This window comes from Argiope bruennichi, chromosome 6 (assembly GCF_947563725.1).
Source record: "Argiope bruennichi chromosome 6, qqArgBrue1.1, whole genome shotgun sequence".
Lineage (NCBI taxonomy): Eukaryota > Metazoa > Arthropoda > Arachnida > Araneae > Araneidae > Argiope > Argiope bruennichi.
In genome coordinates, this window is record NC_079156.1 from 114,771,511 (window position 1) to 114,794,978 (window position 23,468).

General features: G+C 26.1%; 1 protein-coding gene across 1 annotated transcript in view; it reads left to right on the top strand.

The window, feature by feature from the left end:
- The window catches only part of LOC129971915 (PE-PGRS family protein PE_PGRS33-like), a 122,642-nt gene that overhangs the window by 53,649 nt on the left and 45,525 nt on the right, over positions 1-23,468 (top strand). The window contains exons 30-43 of the mRNA XM_056085893.1: positions 2,192-2,212; positions 2,474-2,494; positions 4,219-4,239; positions 5,383-5,403; positions 7,322-7,342; positions 8,392-8,412; positions 11,446-11,466; positions 12,397-12,417; positions 14,928-14,948; positions 17,459-17,479; positions 19,381-19,401; positions 20,652-20,672; positions 22,134-22,154; positions 23,412-23,432. Of these exons, the coding sequence (XP_055941868.1) occupies positions 2,192-2,212; positions 2,474-2,494; positions 4,219-4,239; positions 5,383-5,403; positions 7,322-7,342; positions 8,392-8,412; positions 11,446-11,466; positions 12,397-12,417; positions 14,928-14,948; positions 17,459-17,479; positions 19,381-19,401; positions 20,652-20,672; positions 22,134-22,154; positions 23,412-23,432 (294 nt within the window). The remainder of the gene's footprint in view (positions 1-2,191; positions 2,213-2,473; positions 2,495-4,218; positions 4,240-5,382; positions 5,404-7,321; positions 7,343-8,391; positions 8,413-11,445; positions 11,467-12,396; positions 12,418-14,927; positions 14,949-17,458; positions 17,480-19,380; positions 19,402-20,651; positions 20,673-22,133; positions 22,155-23,411; positions 23,433-23,468) is intronic.

Below are 23,468 nucleotides of genomic sequence, written 5' to 3' on the forward strand. Positions count from 1 at the left end.
CATTCTTTACATTTTGATGCATAAATTGATATTGATAATTCCCCGCCAAAATTATTTTTAGGTATTAGATTGTGATAGATATTAAAACCACATTATTTTATTCTTCTGTTTGTTTTAAAAAGCCGTAAAAAAAAGAATCTTTTTGATAGAGTTTTCCATATTATTAATCTTCTGTCAAGTTATCTTTTGTGATAGTTTTCTATTAAGTTTCATATTCTTCACCTGAATGCTCAAACAGGAAAAAGAATCTTCATTCTTTACATTTTGATGCATAAATTGATATTGATAATTCCCCGCCAAAATTATTTTTAGGTATTAGATTGTGATAGATATTAAAACCACATTATTTTATTCTTCTGTTTGTTTTAAAAAGCCGTAAAAAAAGAATCATTTTGATAGAGTTTTCCATATTATTAATCTTCTGTCAAGTTATCTTTTGTGATAGTTTTCTATTAAGTTTCATATTCTTCACCTGAATGCTCAAACAGGAAAAAGAATCTTCATTCTTTACATTTTGATGCATAAATTGATATTGATAATTCCCCGCCAAAATTATTTTTAGGTATTAGATTGTGATAGATATTAAAACCACATTATTTTATTCTTCTGTTTGTTTTAAAAAGCCGTAAAAAAAGAATCTTTTTGATAGAGTTTTCCATATTATTAATCTTCTGTCAAGTTATCTTTTGTGATAGTTTTCTATTAAGTTTCATATTCTTCACCTGAATGCTCAAACAGGAAAAAGAATCTTCATTCTTTACATTTTGATGCATAAATTGATATTAATAATTCCCTAACAAAATTATTCTTAGGTATTAGATTGTGATAGATATTAAAACCACATTATTTTATTCTTCTGTTTGTTTTAAAAAGCCGTAAAAAAAGAATCTTTTTGATAGAGTTTTCCATATTATTAATCTTCTGTCAAGTTATCTTTTGTGATAGTTTTCTATTAAGTTTCATATTCTTCACCTGCAACGCTCAAACAAGAAAAAGAATCTTCCTTCTTTACATTCTAATATATAAATTTATAATAATATTTCCAAACCGAAAATATTTTTAAGCCTTAAATTGAGATAGATATTAAAACGATATTATTTTCATCACCTGTTTGTTGTAAAAAGTTGTCAAAGAACGAGATTATTAACCTTCTTGCAGGTTATCTTTCGTAATAGTGTCACTTAAGTTTCATATTCTTCACCTACATTGCTCAAACAAAAGCAAAACAAAAGAAAAACCATTATGTTTTAAATTTCATCAAAAGATGAAAATTAAGGTATAAAAAATAAAAATATTTTGAATTTTTTTACAACTATGAAAACTATTTTTCGGATGCTTCTTCCGACTACTTACCTTTTTTCCATCTCCTCATTATATATATATTATTAGTTATCTATTAATTATATTATAAATATTTTAAAAAATCTAAATATTTTTATATTTGTCTCAAATTATATAATTATGCATTCTATTTATTCAAAAACAAGATATTTTGAATCATTAATGAAATAAGTACAAAGATATATTTAAAATATACTTAACTTTTTTGGATTTCTTTACAACTATATTTAAAATATACTTAAAATTCTACAAATGAAAGTAATATTGCATCCGGTTTTCCATCTGGAAATATTTTTTTTTAAATTATTAATTTCTGTATATTAAGTTAAATTCTGTTCATGTGATAATGGTAAATCAGCTGCATTAATTATAGAATTAATATATCATTCTTTTAGAAAAAGAGAGAGAGAGAGGGAAAAACTTACAGTTTTAAAAGCAAACAAAATGTGTTTCTATTATTCAGTATTAGAACTCAAAACTCAGTAACCAAACAGAAAAAAAAAATTAAAAACAATAGAAATATTTGGTAGGCTTTTTTAGATCTAAGATAAAAAAAAACTGTGTCTTAAATGCTAAAATGTTAAAAAAAGAATTAAATTAAAATTCATTTAAAATTGTCCGTGGTAAATTATAAGTGATTGAAGCACAGCGAATGTATGAAGTTTTCTGTATAAATTTCTTTTATACATGGGGTTAGTTAGTAAAAAGATGAGAATACCTCTTTTCTTCAAATTTATCCGTTAGTTCCCATTATAAATATTTCCCTCCAATTATTTTAGTGATTCCTATATATATTAATTAAAATAACAAAAATTTAGTTATCTATTAATTATATTTTATTTATTCTTAGGCCTGAACAATGGTATGGAAGGTATGAGAATTATTTATACTTCTGTCCTTCCAATGTTATGATTTTTTTTCTCTGAAATGAAATAATGCATACCTAAAATGAATGATAGAAATAAGTTATAATAAATGAATGAATGAATGATAGAAATAAGTTAAAATAACAAATAAATGAGGTACTTCATGTAAATATAAAGGCAAAAATATTTGATAATTTTTTCAAATTGATTATTTCTTTCGTATTAAAGCTTCATATCAACTAATACGTTTTTCATTTTTCGTGTAGTTGTGCCAAATCGAGAAGGAGGTAAATTTCTTTAATTCGCGTTTTATTCTTATATAATATTATTAAACTTACATATATATATATATATATATATATATGTGTGTGTAAGCTTATTTTGTTTGAAGCAGAATGCAGGTTCGAAGACATTAAAGAAACATTTTACATTTTTGAATTAATTTTAATATCCATTCCGGGAAAGCATAATTATTTACAAGCAGAGACGCGGACAAGGCACGTCCGCCTCTGTGCGGCTCAAAAGCAGAAGTAAGGAAGGAAGGGCGTGAAACAAATGATAACTAGTCTTATATGGGATTTCTGGCCGCGTGGCGATTGAATGCACGTGTTGACCTTTGACAAGGGCAATGGAGTTATCATTTTCACTTGATACGTAGAACTGATTGCGCATTAATTTTTATACAGCTTCATACGTGGAATGGGATCAGGAAACATGGGAACACTTTAGAATGACCACAACATGGGCCGAATTAATCAAAATATTTAGGAAATTAATTTGGGTTAAATTAGATATTAAAATATCATTACATACTGTTATCCACGTTTCCAAGGAACACTAATAAGCATTTGTAAGAAATAAAGCATGGCTTTATTATAAGGTAAAACATTTTTAATTGCCATATGAAGGATAAAAAAAAATTTAAAGAAAGTATAAGGAGTACGATAAATGGCTATGTTGATCAAAATATTTATGACATAATAGCCGCCTTTCTGTGACCAGCTAGTCTTTCAAGATAAGGCATATGGTTTAGTTCGTAATGATATTTTAACATTAAATGAATAACGTTCGAAACTAGTAATATTTCCGAATATTTGATTTAAAAGATTACAAAAAACATATATGAAACCAAATATGCCAGTTAAGAGGCAAAAGTCTTTTTAAAATTGGAGAAATGATCTTTTTCTTTTCTAAAAAGAGATATAAAGAAAAAATCTTCTAGTTTAGAGGCTTATCAAATTATTTGCTTAAAAAATCGCTGATAGTTTAAGAAATATATTATTTTGTTACTAAACTAAAAATTAAGCTGTATTTCTATCCAGTCTTTAAATATTGAGTTTAGGCTAATAAATAACAATAAAAAATTATTTTTTTCACATTGCAAAGCAATAAAATAACTATAAAAATATTTCTAAATGCATAGATTACCTATTCTTTAGTTTAGGAATTGCAGAATATATTGAGAAATTATTATACCAAATTTGAACAAAAAATATACGTTAGATTCTAATTTATGAAGTTTTTCATAAGAAAATTTGATAAACGATTAGAATTTGAAAAAATACCATCTAAAGATTTAAAATAGTATTAAAACGAATGTAAATGGAAATATAAAAATCAGTATGACTTCCCAAAAAATCGAGTTAGGAACAAAATTGTAATGGTGTTATAAAGAAACCTTTTCAAATTTTAAAATATTAAATTTAAAAAAAATCATAATTTCGCAAAAAATTTACTTTTCAATGTAGTCAACCACACTATAACAGTTTCTTCATTATGAATTCGCCACATAAAAACCAGACTAACTGCTTCCCAAAGAAGGTGAATAAGTGTATTTACATCAAAAATATTTCAATAAAAATAAATAATTCTGATATCCGCAAACCTCATATTTAAGACCGTAACGTTACATTCATGATGTATTTATTTGAAAAATCTTCAAAATAAAATAAATAATCACCAGTAGTTGCATTATTGAATAATTTTACTATGTTTAAAATTTTTTTCCTAGGTTGGAGACTTGGACTGAAAGGTATGCTTTGAATAATCAATCCTAGCTATACAAATTTTCTGAATCATGGCTTCGACATCATATATCATGGCTAAAAATAATTTCCATATATTGAAAAGAAATTTTATGAAATAATGTGGATTAACTTTTCTAAAATGTAATTGTCATCACTTTTCCAGATAAATTATTCTAAAGATTTTCATTGTAATCATAAATTGGAAAATATTCTAAAGAGTTTTACTGCAAACACAAATTGGAAAATATTCTAAAGAGTTTTACTGCAAACACAAATTGGAAAATATTCTAAAGAGTTTTACTGCAAACACGAAATGGAAAATATTCTAAAGAGTTTTACTGCAAACACAAATTGGAAAATATTCTAAAAATTTTCACTGTAATCATAAATTGGAAAATATTCTAAAGATTTTTACTGCAAACACAAAATGGAATTTATATGTCAGATTTTTTCCATGGAATGCTATATAATGATTTTGCCGAAAAATTTAACAATTCATTTATGTGAAATAATATTTCTATTTGCATGTTTTATCTCGCTTACAAAGGCTGAAAATTTTATATACCACCTTAAAAATTTGATCTAAATTCTTTTTTTACAAGAATAAAATAATAATATACATTTATCAAAAGTTCATTATGAATATCTTAATGAATCTTAAGATTTTATGCCCCCTTCTTTCAATAAAGCACTTTAAGTTTTTTTTTTACCTAAGCACTTTTATAATTGGATTTTTAAGAAAACTATTACATCTAACATTCTTCAAGAAAACGCAACTATCTAGACAGTTGGAATTTCCTAATTGTTTCTTACATTGGAATTATGTATTACAAGGAAATCGAAATTCAGTATCAAAGTTTGAACAAAATCCGACTTCATAATATGTGTCATTCAATGTGCATATTTACACATTGATCCAAATATTCAACTTTCAAAATGTACAAAATTTATGAAATTTATCCCATGAGTGTTAGATATTTTTACAATTCGAACGGATTCATGAATTGAATGGAGTTAAATTAATATGTCCTAAACAGAAATTTTTTACAGCACTTGCTTGCAAATCTTTGCTGTTAATAAAGAAAATACAATCCAGTTTTCAACTGACTGCAAAATCTGAAACTAATTTTTTTTTCTTTCTTCATCAGATGTACCTAACGGAAAGAGCGGTATGTTCCTTTTTAATATTTTACTCCTTTTTCCTTTTTAATATGTATAGTTTTAGGTTCTATATACTGAAGAATATCGTCTATTATTAATAAAAATAAATGTTTAGTAATGACTTTTAGTTAACAGGGGAAAAGTAGATAATTATATAAGAAAAAAACAGACATCTCATAAGATTTTTTTTTCGAAAACTGTTTTGATTGGAATAATCAACAAAAGAAAAAAAAATTTTTTTCAAAAGATTGATTTCATATTGCAATGTAGTTCGTGGTAACATCTTGCAACGTTGTAAAGAAAAAAATTACTTCAGTTTACAACTATTTAAATTCAATTTCTGAAAGTGTTCGAAGAAAAAAAAATTAGCTTCTTTTGGAGCCATAAATATCAATGTAGTAAATAAATTAATTGATATTGTAAATATTTTCATTATCTTCAAAGCATATCATCGTAGATATTTTCATTCTCGTATTAGAATTTAAAAATAAAATGGATTCAATGTGATATAGCTTTTTTCCTCATATAAATCCCATATTCCTTTTTATTTAATTTTAATAAATTTTTCAAAATTAATTTTAAAGCTATTTGTAATAATTCTTTTAATGATTGTGATAAAATTCAAACTGATTTCATTATTTCATCAGAAATTTCACTCGTGTGTTTTGATAAAAGTATAATAGACAGTTTGAAAGGAATAAAGCAGAATTTCCATATTCTTTTAATTCAAATGACAACGTTTTTAAGCTGTCATTCGTTTTATAAGCCACGTTATTTAATAATCGATACGCATAGAATGCAATGGATACTAAACCATATGAATCAATACAAAAACAGCATCATGTTGCATTGTTTTAGACTAGAGATTTGACCTCCTTTAATATTGGTTTTACAATTGAGCTGGCAATTTTTCTAGCTTGTTCTTTTTCTTTATTACATAAAAACCTAAATTTTTATCATTTTGATTTATTAAAAAACAAACAAATATTTTTGATATCGAAATATTCATTGTAAAAAGAAGGAAACTTGGTGAATATTGCTTTAAAAAATTATATTTAAAAGGATTATAAATTAAATAATTTAGAAGGAATTAATTTTGTCATATAATACAGGGTGGTAGTAATTAAAGTTCTACTTTGATATGGTCATAAAAGGAAAACTACTTTACTAAATGTTATCAAACTTGTTAATAGTTTAAAGGAGATAATGGAAATTTCTTTTCTGGCAAAAAAAGTTCAAAAACTCATAAAACTCTTGTTAAACAAAATAGTACATGAAGACATCCTTTTAGAAGAAGTCTAATCTTTTCTGAAACGTGTTTGCAAAGCATGCTGAATGTGGCATCCACCATTTTCTGAAAGCAAGTTAAATCGCATTACTGCATTCTCAACAATAGCTCTTAGCATATCAGGAAGAATGTTGCGCACATGTCGGTGCATCGCTTCTTTCAGTTCTGCCAAATTGTTCAGATCATCGCCACAAGCAGTGCTTTTGAGATAACACACCTTGAACATGCTTTGTAACACGTTTTAGAAACGATTAAACACATTTGAAACCGGTTTCTTCACATGTCATAGTTTGCTTGCCAATATTGCATACAGAGCCATTTTTCCCCTGGTGGTGTATTTTTGAATTTTTTTGGAGGAAAAGAAATTCCCATAAACTCCTTTAAACTATTACCAAGTTTGATAACATTTGTTCCAGGAGTTTTCCTTTATTAACCATTTCAAAGTGGAACTTTAATTATAACCACCCTGTACACTTGACCTCATAAATCCATCCTGATTGCCGAATAACCATTTTTTAAATTGTCTATAAAATAGAGAGATACGTACTTTTTATCAGAAATATTTTTGTGAAAAGAAGTATTTTTGGAGTTACTATACTTTATTAAATTATATTCTATTTTTGAATAATTCTCTTTAGGTTTGAGACTTGGAATAAGAGGTTTGTTATTTATATTTGAAATTATTCTTTTAAATACAAAACATAATTTATTTTATGATAGTAAATACAGAGTTTTAGCACATCTTTGAACCACATAAATTTTGCACTCAAATTCGGTTTTCCGAAATTTTGATGTAAATACATCACAATTTATATTATAAAATATTTAAACAAATTTTTTTAAAAAATAATTTGTTTTTGAAAATTTTATATACTTTATTATATATCGAACGCTTCTATAAATATAATGCTTAAATATTGAATGTACTTTATCCTTTTACTTTTATTCCACATTTACACTTAGGTTTATCATAACAAAAGAATAATATAGGCCAATCAAAAAAATTCTTATTTCCTTAAAAATAGCAACTAAAATATTTTTGAAAGTTGTTTTGTAATTTTGTTTCTCGAATGAATCTGTTCATTCAGGCGTTGTAGAAAAATTTTTTTTTCCGACCAATGAAAGTAGAATTAAATTCTTAATTATACCTTAAATACTTTTGTATTATGTAAGTAGAAATATTCATTTATATTATCATGTATTATGAAAAAAACAACAACATTATTTTGAAAAATGAATTTAATCGTATTATTTTTTATTTGACGCAAGTTTTTTTAAGTTTTAAAAAATATTGCTAGGAATATTGAATTTTATTTAGTATATTTGCTTTCAATGCTTTTTTTTAGATAATCAGTAAAAATAATTATGTAGGCTTTTAAAGAGAATATTAGTAAAAATATTTTTGAATTTGTTTAAATGTATGTTAGCAATGATTTGTTTTAAACTTTCTTTTCTGAATATTCATGTTAAAATAGTAATTCAAATAGTAATTTTTTTTTTCAAATAACATGGATTTTCTAATTAATAAGATAAATTTCCTAGTAATAAGAAAGATTCATCCTTAATATATAAAGATTTGGTAATTTGAAAATGAAAAAAATTAGTAGTTATATTTTAATTTTTTTATCGAATTATTCCTAAGAATTATATACATTTAAAACTTTTTGGAATTTTACCAAAAATAAATAAGAAACGAACATCTTACTAGGTATCAACGGAGAAATTCCCGGTAAGTTTCTGTTTTGTTTTCCTGTATTTTAGTAAAAAACAATAATGTGGTGAAAGCTTATAAGCCAATTAACAGCAACGCTACCCGAGCAATTGTTTTTGTATCGTGGTCATGTTACTGGACTGCGAACCACAAGGTCCCAGGTTCTATCCTCGCTCATATCAATCCGCCACATTAGTGACCCGGACGTGATTTGAACAATCAATCCGCCACAATATTCATTCGCTTGATTTTCATATTTATATGGTAGAAAAATTTCCTTATTTCTGTTTATTACTTTCTAAAACACGAGGATATTGATTTTAGTTTGTTACTTAGTTATTTCTTCTACTGATAATGAAGGCTAACGTATGTGTCCGTGTAAGTGTCTGTTACAACTCTGTAGGCCAGACTATTTGATCTAAAGTTACTAATTCCACATGAAAAAGTACTGGAGAGTGGAAATACGCGCTTAAGGGTAATTTTTAAAGACAATTTAGTTAATATTTATTAATATAAAATTTACTGTACTATTACTATTATTTATAATTTTATTTTATTTTATAACGTTTTACCTCCATAAGTTCCATAAAATGTTTTTCGCTCAAAAATAATTTTTACACCATTTAAAAATTTAAAAACTCTTCCTTTTAATTATTATCATTTAGGTTATGTTTCATGTTTTTCCTAATTTTGGCAATTTTTTAATACCTTCTTTAGTAATGCTTGACCCAATAGATTGCATTTTCAAAATATGAATCATTTTCATTGTTTATCAAATCAACGCATTGTAATCAACGCAATCACATGATTTCTTCAATTATTGAAGGCTGAGGAAGACAGATTCTTATTATTAACTAAGAAGTGTGTATGCAGAATCAGAAACATAATTTTTTGTCCTGCGAAAAGACATACAAGACCGCATAACGATGAAATTTACAGTTAAAAGATCTCTAACCAGATAATTCCGGTTTTTAATGGTATTATAATGTAATTGCTTCATAAGTATAGTTCAACTTCATAAAGTATAATTCAGCAAGTGTATAAGTATACAATTAATGTAAGGCTAACAAACTATAACGTTAGGATAACCAAGCCATATTGTCTATGTAAATTTTATACTTTAAATTATTGTGTTGCGAGTGTCATGGACACCCAGTTATGCATAAAAGATTTAAGTGAAATTAAACACAATCATTATTCTTGTCAATTGCCAAAGGTGGCAGTAATTAATGTCCATCTAAACCACAACTACTTCCTAAATGTAACTGAATATATCAACTAACATCTAGCTGAATATAAATTTATGATTTGTTTGGAAACCAACCAATGCCATTTTCCTTCCTTCAAAATGTGAAAATGATTTGAAAATTAAATCGGAATGGCGAATTTAGCTTATATCAAAATACAATAAATTAATTCCTTTAAAAATGTATTGTTACGATGTCACAGAAAGACATAAAAAAGTATCCAGTTAAAAGTCAACTGACATGCATAATGCCATGCTAAAATATAACCTAATTAACCCTTAACTGGAGAGGTGAAATTTTAGGACTTAACTGGGGAGGTGCGGTCTACGAGAAGCATTTCATTTACACTAAAATTAAATTTTCTAATGAATGTATTAGTATGAAAAACTGCCAATATATTTTACAGATATTTTTCTTGATATATATATATGTTTTAGAAATTTTTGCAAAACATATTATCATTGAAAAAAGTAAATGTGTTGGAACATACATTTTCTTCTCGAATTACATGTTATAATAAATAATATTCTTGAAAAAGCATATTACTTTTTACTTTTTAAACCATATTTATTTTTACAGTATATGAAGGTATATAGAAGACCATATGATGTAAAATTAAACAATTATATGAAAAATAAAAGTAAAAAATTGACAATGGGTAAAATTGGCTCTATTTTAATCGGCTTGTGTGACTTTCATAGCATGGTTTTCTAGGGCATTTTAAACATACATATTAAGAACTAGTATAAAAATCAACCTATAAATTATATATATATATATATATATATATATATATATATATATATATATATATATATATATATATATATATATATATATATATATATATATATATATATATATATATATATATATATATATATATATATATATATATATATATATATATATATATATATTATAAATTTTTCAAAATACGTTATCATTAGAAAAATTAATTATGTTTGTACATATCAGAATCAGTTGAAGGCGAACTTTCATCGAAAAACTCTTCTGTCTGTACAATTATCCTTATCACTGAAAGCACTTTCTGCTTCATTTAATAGTGTCTGGAGCACTGCTTCATAACAGAATCAGTAAATTGGATGATATTTCGAGGCCCAAGTTTTAGCACTATTTGCTAAGCCTTGTTTATCACTGGGACACTAACAGAGAGGAACAGTCTTAGAGACCGCGCCCAAAGAAATAACAGAATGATTTTAAAAAGCATCTGCTGAAATCGGTTGAAAAAGTGGACGTGTATTGAAGATCACAAAACAGGAAGCTACTGGGTCAATCCATTCAATTGAGCTAAAAATAGAATAGGGGTGACCGAAAATCCATCGCTGCGGTCTCACAGACCGCACGTCCCCAGTTAAGGGTTAAATTAAACCATAACATGATTTACATATTATATAATAGATTTGATTAATATATTTATATAAAAGTTGATACAATTTATACTTTGTTTATAAATTTATCTATTTGTTACAAGTTTTATTTGATTTATATATTTATAAAGTTACATTTAATTTATTTATAAATTTATCTAGAAGTTGATATTTTTATTTTTATGGGAAAGTTTATACAAGTTATTCTTGATTTTCAATCTATATACAAGTTGATGCAAGTTGGCTTCGTTTATACATAAGATGATATACGTAATTTTTGTACTTTTATTTACATATTATAAACAAGTTATGCTTCATTTATATAACCAAACACAAATAACGCTTTTATATTTTTAATAAAATTCAAATTTATGTACTGTTTTTAAGAATTAATAATGTTCTTTTCAATTCAGGCCTCGAAATTGGTATGCAAGGTATGATGTTTTTACTTCTTTGTTAGATGATTACTGATTGATTATATCAATTGATTTTAAATGCCAAATGCAATTACAAAATATAATATGGAATTTTATAGTACACATGCTTCATATTTAAAATTTTGAATATTTATTATTTTATTTATTAGATATTAATATTATTTTTTATTTTCATATTATTTATTAGATTTTTAGTATTTATTATTTTGTATTAGTTATTAATATTTATTATTTTGATTTTTAGCATTAGCGTTTTACATTTTAGAAATTACCTTTTCGCCTGGTATATGGGAGGAAATTATGTTTAACGATTGTAAATGTCTTGAAGAAACCTTTATTTCAGTTCTCAATTCGGTAACCATAAAAATATTTTTAATTTCCTTAAAATTTGGGCTGTTTTACTTTTTTTTGTATGAAAATTATTTGTTACTTGGCAGATGGAAAAAAAATTGTAAAATAAACTTTTGGAAAGGTTTTCTTTCATTTTTACAACTAATAAATGCATTGCATTTACTCACAGAAGTAATTAACCATATTTAAATACTTGAAACCTTCAACAAATGTTTGCACATATTAAAGTTCAATAAAACTTTACGAACTTACTTTGAACAATGCTGAAATAAAAATTTGACATTTATCTATTAAGAAAAAAAAATGATATTAAAATTCTATTTTTCTTAAATTTCTATTTTAAGCTTATTTGAAGAACTATATTTTTAAAAAATGCATATATATCTTTAAAAAAGATTATTTCTATCTGTATAAGAGATTTAGAATTAAAGCAAGTGACTTATTTCCTTTTCGTTGCACAGTATTCCTTCCTTAAAAACCCTTATAAATTCTTTTCTTCATGTATTTTGTCGATATATGTCTTTAATAACTTCATGACTGTAGACATTTACAATATTTTTTTTAATTTGTTTTTAGGCCCAAAGAATGGAATAGAAGGTATGTTAAACAGTTATAAGTGATTATATTTTTCTTGAAGAAGTGATCATATTTTTTTTGAAGAAATTATTGCCATTTGATGTGATTAATGAAAATATATCTTCTTTTATTCGTGTATTATAAGGATGAATAAAAAATTGTGTAAAAGATGTGGAATCCCAAACCAAACCTTAAAAACAAGACTTAAAACATTTTTTAAAAATAAATTGGAATCTTAATTTCGTTTAGTATTCATAAAAGGCAATAGTATATTTTAAATTTGTATTGTAAATCTAGGTAATTTTCATCATTATATTATTTATATAGGTTTATATCGTCTTTAAAACTTGCTTTGTGCTCCTACTACTTTGCTTTAAAATATGTATCTTTTACTAATCCAGAGAATGTAGTCATCCTTTAACTATCTCCCATATTCATTATAAAAGTGTTTTTCCTGCTTTCCCTCTATGTATAATTATGAACTTTCAGCACCAAAACTGCGAACACCAAGTGCTGAAATTTTTATTTTCAATTCCACATATGAACTCTTGTATTCTATGTTGCATAGAAAAGAAAACTTGTGTATTAATTACATGTCATTAGTGAAGAATAATTATGAATTATAGACATTTGGCATAAGAATATCTAGCTATTTATGTAATTATTGAATTTTCTTATGCTTGAACAGTCGGATACACAGGTTCACTGAATGGGTTTAACCAAAAAAAAATGATGAAAAATTAGCATTTTTACTTAATATACCATGCAATGCTTTACGACTATTTTTGGCAATTAATCACTGATTGATTTAAAGGTGTGCGTACACACTTGAAACTTCGAAAATCGTTCAAAATATCAAATATTTTTTTTATTGCTTAATAATGTTCTCTGATCCTTTATCTTTCAAACGATGCCAAGATGTTGTCAATATTCGGAATATTTCTCGAGTTATAATTATTTTTCTTGAGGTACATTCACTAAAAACTCTAGTTACGTTTTTTTTTGAAACTAATTTTATGAAGAATGATATTTTTCCACTGTGTTGCTTCATCCAAACAATAATACCTCAACAAGAAATTAACCAAATACAGTGATTTATATATCAAAATAATCTGTACGAAACAATGGATATTTTGTGCTATTAAAGTTATGTTTATAGAAATAAGTTTTTAATAGCTATTTAAAAGTTCAAATTACAGAAAAAATCTCCCTTTTTCTATTCATTGTCGATAAAAAAAATAGTAAAAAAGCTATATATTGTTATAACTTGATTGAGGCAGACAACATGAAGACTAATATTAGGCATCCTTTCCAACTACTTAATAGTTAGTGTAACATGGTTTTTTTTCTTACTGAAATAAGTTTAAACACATATTAAGGACCTACTGTGAAAAAAATGGATTTTTAAAGTTAAAATTTTTTAAAAAATCTTCTAGTGTGTACGTACACCTTTTTTAAACCAAAATCACACGTAAGTCATAAAACCGAATGTCAAATTGCTTATATTTGCATATTTGAACTATCGCGTCTGTACAATTGTAATCACATTATCATAAATCCAATTTAATTGCGTCAGATCGTTTATTGATTCCTAATGCGTTTACGTGCAAGCAAAAATATAAACCTGCAGATGGTCAGCTCTTTGAAGATTTCGTTCAATAAAATTCTTGAATTTAAATGCTAAACCTGTGTGCCAATCTTTATATTTTGTAATTATTGAGTTTCCTTATGCTTGAACAGCTGGGCGCACAATTTCTCTGAATGGGTTTAGCAAAAAATTTGATGTAAATTTAGAAATCCGGTGTAAAACCAAATTTCCTCTTTCTTGCTCAAAGCGTTACTGAGTTATCGTTTTTCCATACAGATGGACAGACATACATCTGTAAAGGTATTTTTCGAACTCAGAGAGGTCTGAAAAATGTATATTCTCCATAATCACGATGTCGAATTGGTTGACGATTACAATACTTTCTTTTTGTATATTTTACTTACAAGTGTAAAAAAAAAATTACTTTAATGTTTGTTAACAAAGATGTGTTTTAATTTCTTTTAATTCTTACTGTTTTTCAATTTTAATCTTGAAATGTATATTATGTTTGATATGAAATATATATTATGATTAATGCTTTTAAATTGCATGGATTATTGAAATATGTTTTTCTGATGTTCACTATCAAATGGCGTTTCTCATGCGAAGTCAAAATTTATATAAAATTACTCGATTGCTGATTATTTAATTCAAAGTAATGGGGTGCATAAAACTTCATGTTATATTAAGAGCATTATCAGATATATAAAGGTGTGAAAACTGATTCCAACGCTTTATTTTAAAGAGCTTGAGACAAATCGGATAACAATTTGTAAAATACTTTATTAATTAATCAAAATTAACAAAAATATTCACATTAAATTATTTGATAATTTTCTTATGATTTTAATTAAGATGATTATTTGTTGACTTATACATAAATGACAAATTCAGTGTAATAGTTTTTCACTGGACTGAATATGTTTTCCTCTTCTTTTTTTAGTTATACCAGGTGGACCAGGAGGTAAAATTCTATTTATGGTCTTTCTTCTTAGGGAAAAAAAAACATGTATGTTTGTTGAATTTTCAGAAAAAATTCATGCATTAAAAATATATTTGATGAATACTTATGAGCTCTTTAAAAAAAATTGTTTTGCAGCAGTTCATGCGTTTATAATTTGTAGGAATTTAAAAACAGAGACAGGACTATTTATTGCGATATGTTTGTGATTAATGCCTTATTTTAAAACGAAGAGATAGCTTAATTTAATCTAGTATTATTAATGTCCAGTTTGAAAGGAATATGGATTTGGGAATCTCTTAATTAAGGACTGCATTTACATGACGAGGATGACGCCTGAGCTTACACCCCTTTTCTGAATTTCTCCTTTCACCAGAGAAAAAACTGATTTAGCGCGCATCATATTCACTTAACTGACGGTAATTTGGTCGAATCGTTTTTCGAATCTCGAATCCTCTATCCTAAAATTCGAAACATGAGACCATAGAGGCGATAGATTAAAATTCATTCGAACATATTTTATCAGCCTCATTTTTTGCTACGTTGAATAAAATGTTTATTATTTATATATTGAATAATTCAGGCATTATCGTTTCATAACAAGAATACGATAGCTCATGGGAAATATATTGGAATTCGAAATTTTCATCACTGAACAATTGCATATTCCCATGCTTCTTGTGATACGGAAAGTAAGTAGGATCCTATTCCTCTGTTCATGAGTTGATTTATTAACTTAAATTGCTTCTGGTTCGAGATCCGATTCCACCAAAGTACCGTCGCATAAGCGGGGGTGGTGCACGTTAAATCCGTTAAGGGCCAAAAGTCCTCCTACTTGTGTGGTGTGGAAGTTTGGTGAAGGGGTGCCAGCTCAGTCGTCATCCCCGTCTTCTGACCGCCGTTCAAAATTACGAGGTTCGTCCTAAAATAGACCAAGTGTTGCTTTAAAAATATTACGTTAATATAACTAAACTAAACTAAACCCTACTATAATAATTAATATTTTGGAAGTTGATTGTTGTAAATCGAAATTTTTTAATTCAGTGACATTGTCTGAGTTAAATTGAATTTTTCTTTGAAAAAAAAACTAATGAATATTTTATTTATGCTCGTGGATTGAATTGTCTCCTTCAAAATGCGTTGATTCTTAAAAGTAATAGAAATCATTTCACATGTATTTTTTTAATTCAAGACTTCTATTTCTGATGTTAGTATTCTCCTTGCAGAATTATGTATACAGCCCATTATTAAATAACTTGCTTTAACTGCAAAGGAATTGCCAAACCAAAACTTTCATAAATGTATGCCGATTTAAAATTGTTATTATTATTCACTGAATTTCTTTAGAATTTGATATCTTTATTGTTCAATTCAATAAGGTGGTATATGTCTTAAAATTAGTTTTTAAATCGCTTACTAAAATTATCTCCATGAATTCCAGATCTTAAATCGGTAGATTTCTGCTTTCAGTGAAACATATTATATAACACGAAGAGAAAGTTGATCGTTATTCCTAAGATCTGGAATAATATTTGCAACTGCAACTGAATAATCTTCAAAATATGTAAAACGAGACTTTTATGCATTCATCTGTCGAATATCTATTGCTTCAGATTCCAAACCGTGTATGATATACTGACTGAAATTTCTCGCTATTTTAAGAAATATCATAATATTTGAAAGCAAGAATGTATAACAAGAGTACATACTTTGGATTTCTTTCTTAAGTTGGTTTTTTGTGATAAACCGTTATATTCAAGATGTATATAAAAAAATTATAATATAATATTTTTAAAGTATGCTAGAAATGCTATTTATTTAAAAATTCTTCTATTCAAATTGATTATTTTGAAGGATACAAGCTTCATTTTGGTGAATGACATAAAATTGATGGGTTGTAATTCCCAGATTTGAGATAGAATTTCATTATACGGAAAGACCTATAGACAATAATTTTTAGAGCTGAACTTTCACTTTACAATAAATTATTTGATTTTTTTTAAATATTGTAAAAATAACCCCACTCGCTGAATCATAGTTATTGGAATTCCTTGGTGTAATACCAGACCACGAACGAATAATACACGGTTTATGAATTATGAGATATATGGCCTTGTATAAAATAGCATTTCAATACTAACATTCTAAATCTAATTTACAAAATCGTAATTTTGTTTTTTGAGAATAATCAAATCCAGATTACGAAAGATTATAAATAACGAAAACAAGCAGAAAAAATGGTGGCCAGGTGTGAATGCTGCTGCATTCAAGTACAACAGAAAATGAAAAGAAAGCGATAAATCATTACATGTGCATTAAAAAACATATCTACAAACTCAAAACACCAAAGGACAATACAAAAAATCAAAAACTTATTTTTTATTCAATGATTTAATTCACAATCAAATGCTCTCATTTAAAACGTTTAAACAGATATTTTTATGAATATTTTCGAAAGCAGTTTTAAAATTTACATACAACCATGACTATATTCAAAAAGATTTTTTTTTTAGGTTGGAGACTTGGAATGAAAGGTATGCTTCTTTAAAAAAGAGCTCTTATTACTAATTATTTTTCAGTCTTCTAATATTTTTTTAGGTAAAAATTCGGTTCATTATCGCATTTCATTTTGAATTTATCTTTTATATTTAAAATATGTGCTTTGAAATGTGACTAATACATCATTAAAATCTTTGAATTTGATAACACGTTTCTTCTATCATTATGACTCAATTATATTACGATCTGCTTATGAGTTTTCATCTATCATCTTTTTTGGTACTTTTATAGTGAATTATTTCCCATTTCTGTTAAGCATACCTTTTGGATTTTCATGCTTCTGTTACAATTTTTAATTCTGAAGAGCTCTAAATAGAGATGACTTCACTTATTATTCTCTAAAAGAGATAATTTTCTAATTTTATGTCTGAAAAGTTATTTCATTACTTTTCTAAATAAGGATTTGATTACTGATATGGAATAATTTCAGTATCAACAGAGATTTGACAAATAAATTGAACTATTCTGAATTATTTTGTTTATCATATAGATTTTAAACATAAAAATTCTGTATAGAGATAATTCTTATAATTTTGTAAGTCACTCTTTATAATACTGCGAGTATGTGGATGAAGAACTGTTAAATAAATATTAGATAGGCTCTCACTTTCCAAAACATTAAAGCAATGACAGTAACGTTGTGCTAACCACAATCCGATGTGGGTCATAATCTCTATTGGAGAACTAATGTATGGGCTGGTGTTGGATGTTTTTTATTGGACTTCGGAATCGATTTACTATTAGCAACGATAGATGGACCGAATAGCCTGAGATACCATTACAATGGATATACCTCTTGTTACTTAATAAGTCCCTCAACGAGGCACAGCGGATCTGGAGATAAAAAGCTTCCGGTTAAGTAAGGAGTTACCATTTTCCCAGACTCTAGAGCTATGGTAGCTTGGTTGTGTTAGCCACATCCCGATGACGGTTATAATTTCTAGTATTGAGTTAGTACATGGACCGATGACGGTTAATTTATAATTAACTTTAGTTTCATTTTTTGAAACGATAGATGCACCGGGGGGGGGGCAGGTGATATGAGAGAAAAGCCAATATTCCTTGCCATTTAATAAGTCCCTCTATGGTGACTTACTTCTATGGTCCCTCTATGGTGAGTTCGGTGATGGAAAACTGCTAGATAAAAAAGGTAGGTTCTTACTTCTCTGGAGAATAAAGTAATAGCAGTATAATTGCGTTGGTTATATCGATGGTGGTCTCTATCGGGTAACTGGTGCATGAGCAAGTAGTGGTTATTTTATAATTGATTTCAGATTTGATTTACTATTCGCGGTGGTTGATGAATCAGTTGGCTTGGGACTTAAGACAGAAGAATTTCATACGAATTACAAATTCAGAAATTACAAAAAGCAGTATATTTGGCTTTAATAAATAGTTTTAATATCACACTAATAGAATTATCCTTAGAAAGGTTTTGAGTGATTTTCATTTAATATTCTAATTGAAATATCTTTGAAATTTAAATCAGCTTATGAAAATATTTTCGATTCCAGAAGTTAAATAACTCAGTGTTCCCTGAAAGATGTTAAAAGAAAATGTTTTTACTGTGTTTCCATTTTTTTAAATGTTTCTTTTGACATGAAAAAAGTAAAAGAATTATATTCCAAAATCATTTCTTTAGCCGTTGGAAATATATATATATATATATTAAGTAGCAAACAAATACTTCCTGTTTTTAATATAAAATAACTGTAAAACATATATTTACAACCGAAAAAGAGAAAAGAATTTAGATTATTTGTATACTTGTTTGATTTTTATTGTAAATCGTTTGCTTAAATGCATTTGTAAATAACTAAGTAAAAATTAAGTTTGAATTTTATCTACAGTTAATTGATTTCATTTTCTTTGTTAGATATCCCTGTTGAAGAAGGCAGTAAGTTATTGTTTAACTGAAATTTTTTTTATAAGAATTCAACATTTTTACCACAATAGTAGACAATGTTGATTATGGATGATAAAAATAAAGAAAATATTCTGTTTATTTGTCAATAACGCTGATAATTGTTACCAAAGGAAAAGCTAAAATGGTGATGCAATTATCTCTTGAATTCTCGAACCAAATTTCAGTGAGAAATACGCAAGAAAACGTTTAATACATTCAATAATAACTGCAAATAGATTTATTTGATACAATTTTCACAACACAGTCTGCGTTACATACTATAATCCTGAAAAGGAAACGGTCAGAATGATGTGAGCGAAATTATTAATACTATCTACAAAGATGAAAAAATGAAAGACTATTGGATACTTTGTAATGTTCCAAGTGTGATTTTCATATCAATCACAATGGTATGATACTTATTTTAAGCCATCCAATATGCTCACAGGTGAGAAAAGAATTGTTGGGCATAGAAAGTAAGAAACGGGATAGCTGCTAAGCTCAGTAGAAGGGAAAATTCAACATTCACTTTTTAACTATTATCTCAAATCATCTTCATATCTTATAGAGTGATATACAAATATTTTCGCAACTTTCAGTATTCCTATATTGCCTGCTACTTTACATTTCGTTTCATTTTTTTTTTAACTTTTTAAAAACTGTTTATCAGTCTGGAAACTTTAAAACATTTACGGAATTTTGCATACCGTAATTCTTATTACCAAAATTATATAGAGTTCTAGAAGAATTATGATAAAAGTTCTTTTTTTGAAATCACTTCGTACTTATTTCGACTGTTTGAAATGTGATCATGCTGTTAAAACGAGAGACATATATGTAAAGTAGTTGCAAATACAAGATTTGATTTTTTTTATCGTCAAATATAAACGAAATAAAAGCAGTTAGCTGTTAACAGTATTGCTTAGTTTCCTTCGAGTGATAATAAAAAAAAAAATATTTGCTTGCATTATTTATTTACCCATTATTCCTTTAAAAAAAAGTTTCGTTACTTTTTAGTAAAAAAATAAAGAAATTATATTAAAGTATTAAAAGAATGATATTATTTATTAAAAGAAGAGAAATAAGAAAGTTTAAATCAATTTCAGCTTATAATGGTACACTGAATACCTTTAAATAATTTTAAAAATTCTACGAAATGTATTTTCAAAAGATTATTTTTTTTTAATTAAGTTCTTATGCTTTTTACAATCATATTTTACATTTCGCACTTTTTCTATTAGATTTGAGGCTTGGATTGAGAGGTATGTTTCTTAATTTTGAACTTTTTCATTAGAACTAAAAAAAATTACATAAACGCTTATTAAATATTTTAGTAATATTGGATAATATATACTACTATTATAAATTCTATATATAAATGGATTCAAAAAAATGAAATATTAAGTATATATATCTTAACTTCTTTTGTTTGATTTGTATTTATTTGTATTCATATACTCTTGATTTGATAAAAATGAAAAACATTGATTAAAGTATTATTAATTTATTTTTTCAAATATTTTCGTTCTTTTACGCATGATTCTCAAATTAATTTTATCTGATTTTTTCCGGTTATCATTTTTAACTTTTACGTAATTTACTTTCTTTTTTATATTACTGAAATGTATACTACTGAAGCATCATTTTATAATAATTCTTTAAATTTTGTGATGCAAAATCAAAATACAACTGCGCAAAGAATTTATTTTAATGCTTGAAAAATAAGATTAAATTATTCATTATGAAACGATTCACTGAAATTTTGAAAGTAAACTATGCAAATCAGAGCGATTTAGATAAAGCTATTTAAATTGTAACCTTTAATTATTTTAATTGTAATTAAAATAGATATCGTAATTTATACTAGAATAATTAAATCTTTAGATGCAATTATTTATGATAACGATCATTAATGAAAAGTCTTTAACAGGAAAATATCCAAAAATTCTGCTAAAGATTTTTTTAAATATTTAGATCTTTATATTTCATAAACTGAAAATAGGCTTTAATTTTGAACATATTACAGGCAACGTCTACAGAAATTTCCTACAATAATTCTACTTCGGAAAGTCATATTAAAACAAAAATTATAATATTTATTAATAGTATTTAAGTTTTTTTGTGAATTAAAACAAATTTGTCACGCTTTTAGTATAAAATTAGTTTTAACACTTTATTTTCCAGTGGTACTTTAAAGTATCGTTTAAATCCGGCTGGTATATTCACAATATGACTATTTTTTCTAACATTATTTGAAAGAACACCATGAACGTACTTCCAGTAGAAAGCAGTAGATATCAACTAAAAATAACATTAAAAATCTTTTATTAATAATTCAATTAATTAAAAAGTTTTTTTTTTCTCATCTCTTGGGTTGTCTGGTTTCTACCATAACTTATCTAATTAACTAAAATAATTCGATAAATAAAAGGTTAGAATAAAAATTATGGATACTTATAATACATACTCCTAAGAAAATTTCAATAAAACCATTTAATATTTTAAAATATATATTAAGATATTATATATATATATATATATATATATATATATATATATATATATATATATATATATATATATATATATATATATATATATATATATTTATATATATATATATATATATATATATATATATATATATATATATATATATATATATATATATATATGATGAAAAATTATATGAAATGGATACTTAAATGAGATGGTTTATCCAGGTATCGATGGAAACATTCCAGGTAATTATCTTTTTCTCTATTCTACAGCTTTATTTCATTTTATTTCTAATTTTATTGCCTGTCTGATTTCAAAGAAATATATATATTCTTGTGAAATTTATTAACTACGAACTAAAAAATCAAGTAGTATGATTTGTTGCTTATTTTAATAATTTTTTCCTAGTTTATGAATTCACATTATACCACAGTCACATGATAAACATAGCGGTGGAGCTTATGCATTTAACTGCATTTGATACCAATTAATTGGATAATTTCAGATTCTTAAAAATTTTGAGAAAATTAACTGACTGATAAAAGTAATCGAACTAGGTAAGATCAATTATATTTTCATCACATCAATGAAACAGAAAATTGAAATTGTCACCCGGCTATCTATATTTCTTTTTCAAAAGTATCAATCAAAAGTATTTACTAATTATAACTTAGGGACGGTTACTCCTTAATAATTCACTTATATATAGTTCATAATTGTTCCTTAAAAATTTGCTGAATGATGCTGCACGTCTAATTTCAAAAATATCAAATATTTGACTCAATTCAACGGTAATTGGAAAGCATTTTTTTCCTACACATCCGCCTCCGTAGGAATCATTAACGTTTATTATTTGATTTTGTTCAAACAAAATCTCATGCATTCGTTTCGTTAGCTCATTTTAGGTAAGAATTTCCACTTTGTAGTTATAACTCAAATTAATTTCTATTCACCGTAATTCATTTAAAGCCGACATTGTTTTATAGCTGTTCAATATATTGCAAACCAGACTTAGCAGCTTCGCTATCCGTTTAAACCAATCTAGGCCACTAAAGTATCAATTAAAAAAATCTGAACCCTATTATATGGGTTAGATATGTCCTAGATATATCTTTAAAAGTGGTACAAAAGTTTTTTCAAATTTCAAAACTGACAACCTTTAGAGTATCTTTGCACTGGACCAGAGGAGTATGATGATGTAAAACGAATGAAAACATTAATTGTGGTCATATTAAGTGACGCCCACTTTATATGATGTGTCTTGACTTCTTGCTAGTTTTCATTTTGTAAGGAGATTAGTAAATTCTAAGCTTAAATTGAGTACATTATAGGAACACTGCAATTCAACAAAAATGAAAATAAAGTGAACCTTAGCATAGCAAAAATTGCATTTGAATACCTAACAACATGCTTTGGTTAATGATTTTTATATTTGCATAGTTTAATTAAAATAGCTATTATTTTAAAGGAAAAACCATTCTAATTTCAATACCTTTTGTTAGGTCTAGAAATTGGACTACAAGGTATGATGTTTATTTCACACTTTTCAGAAATTTACT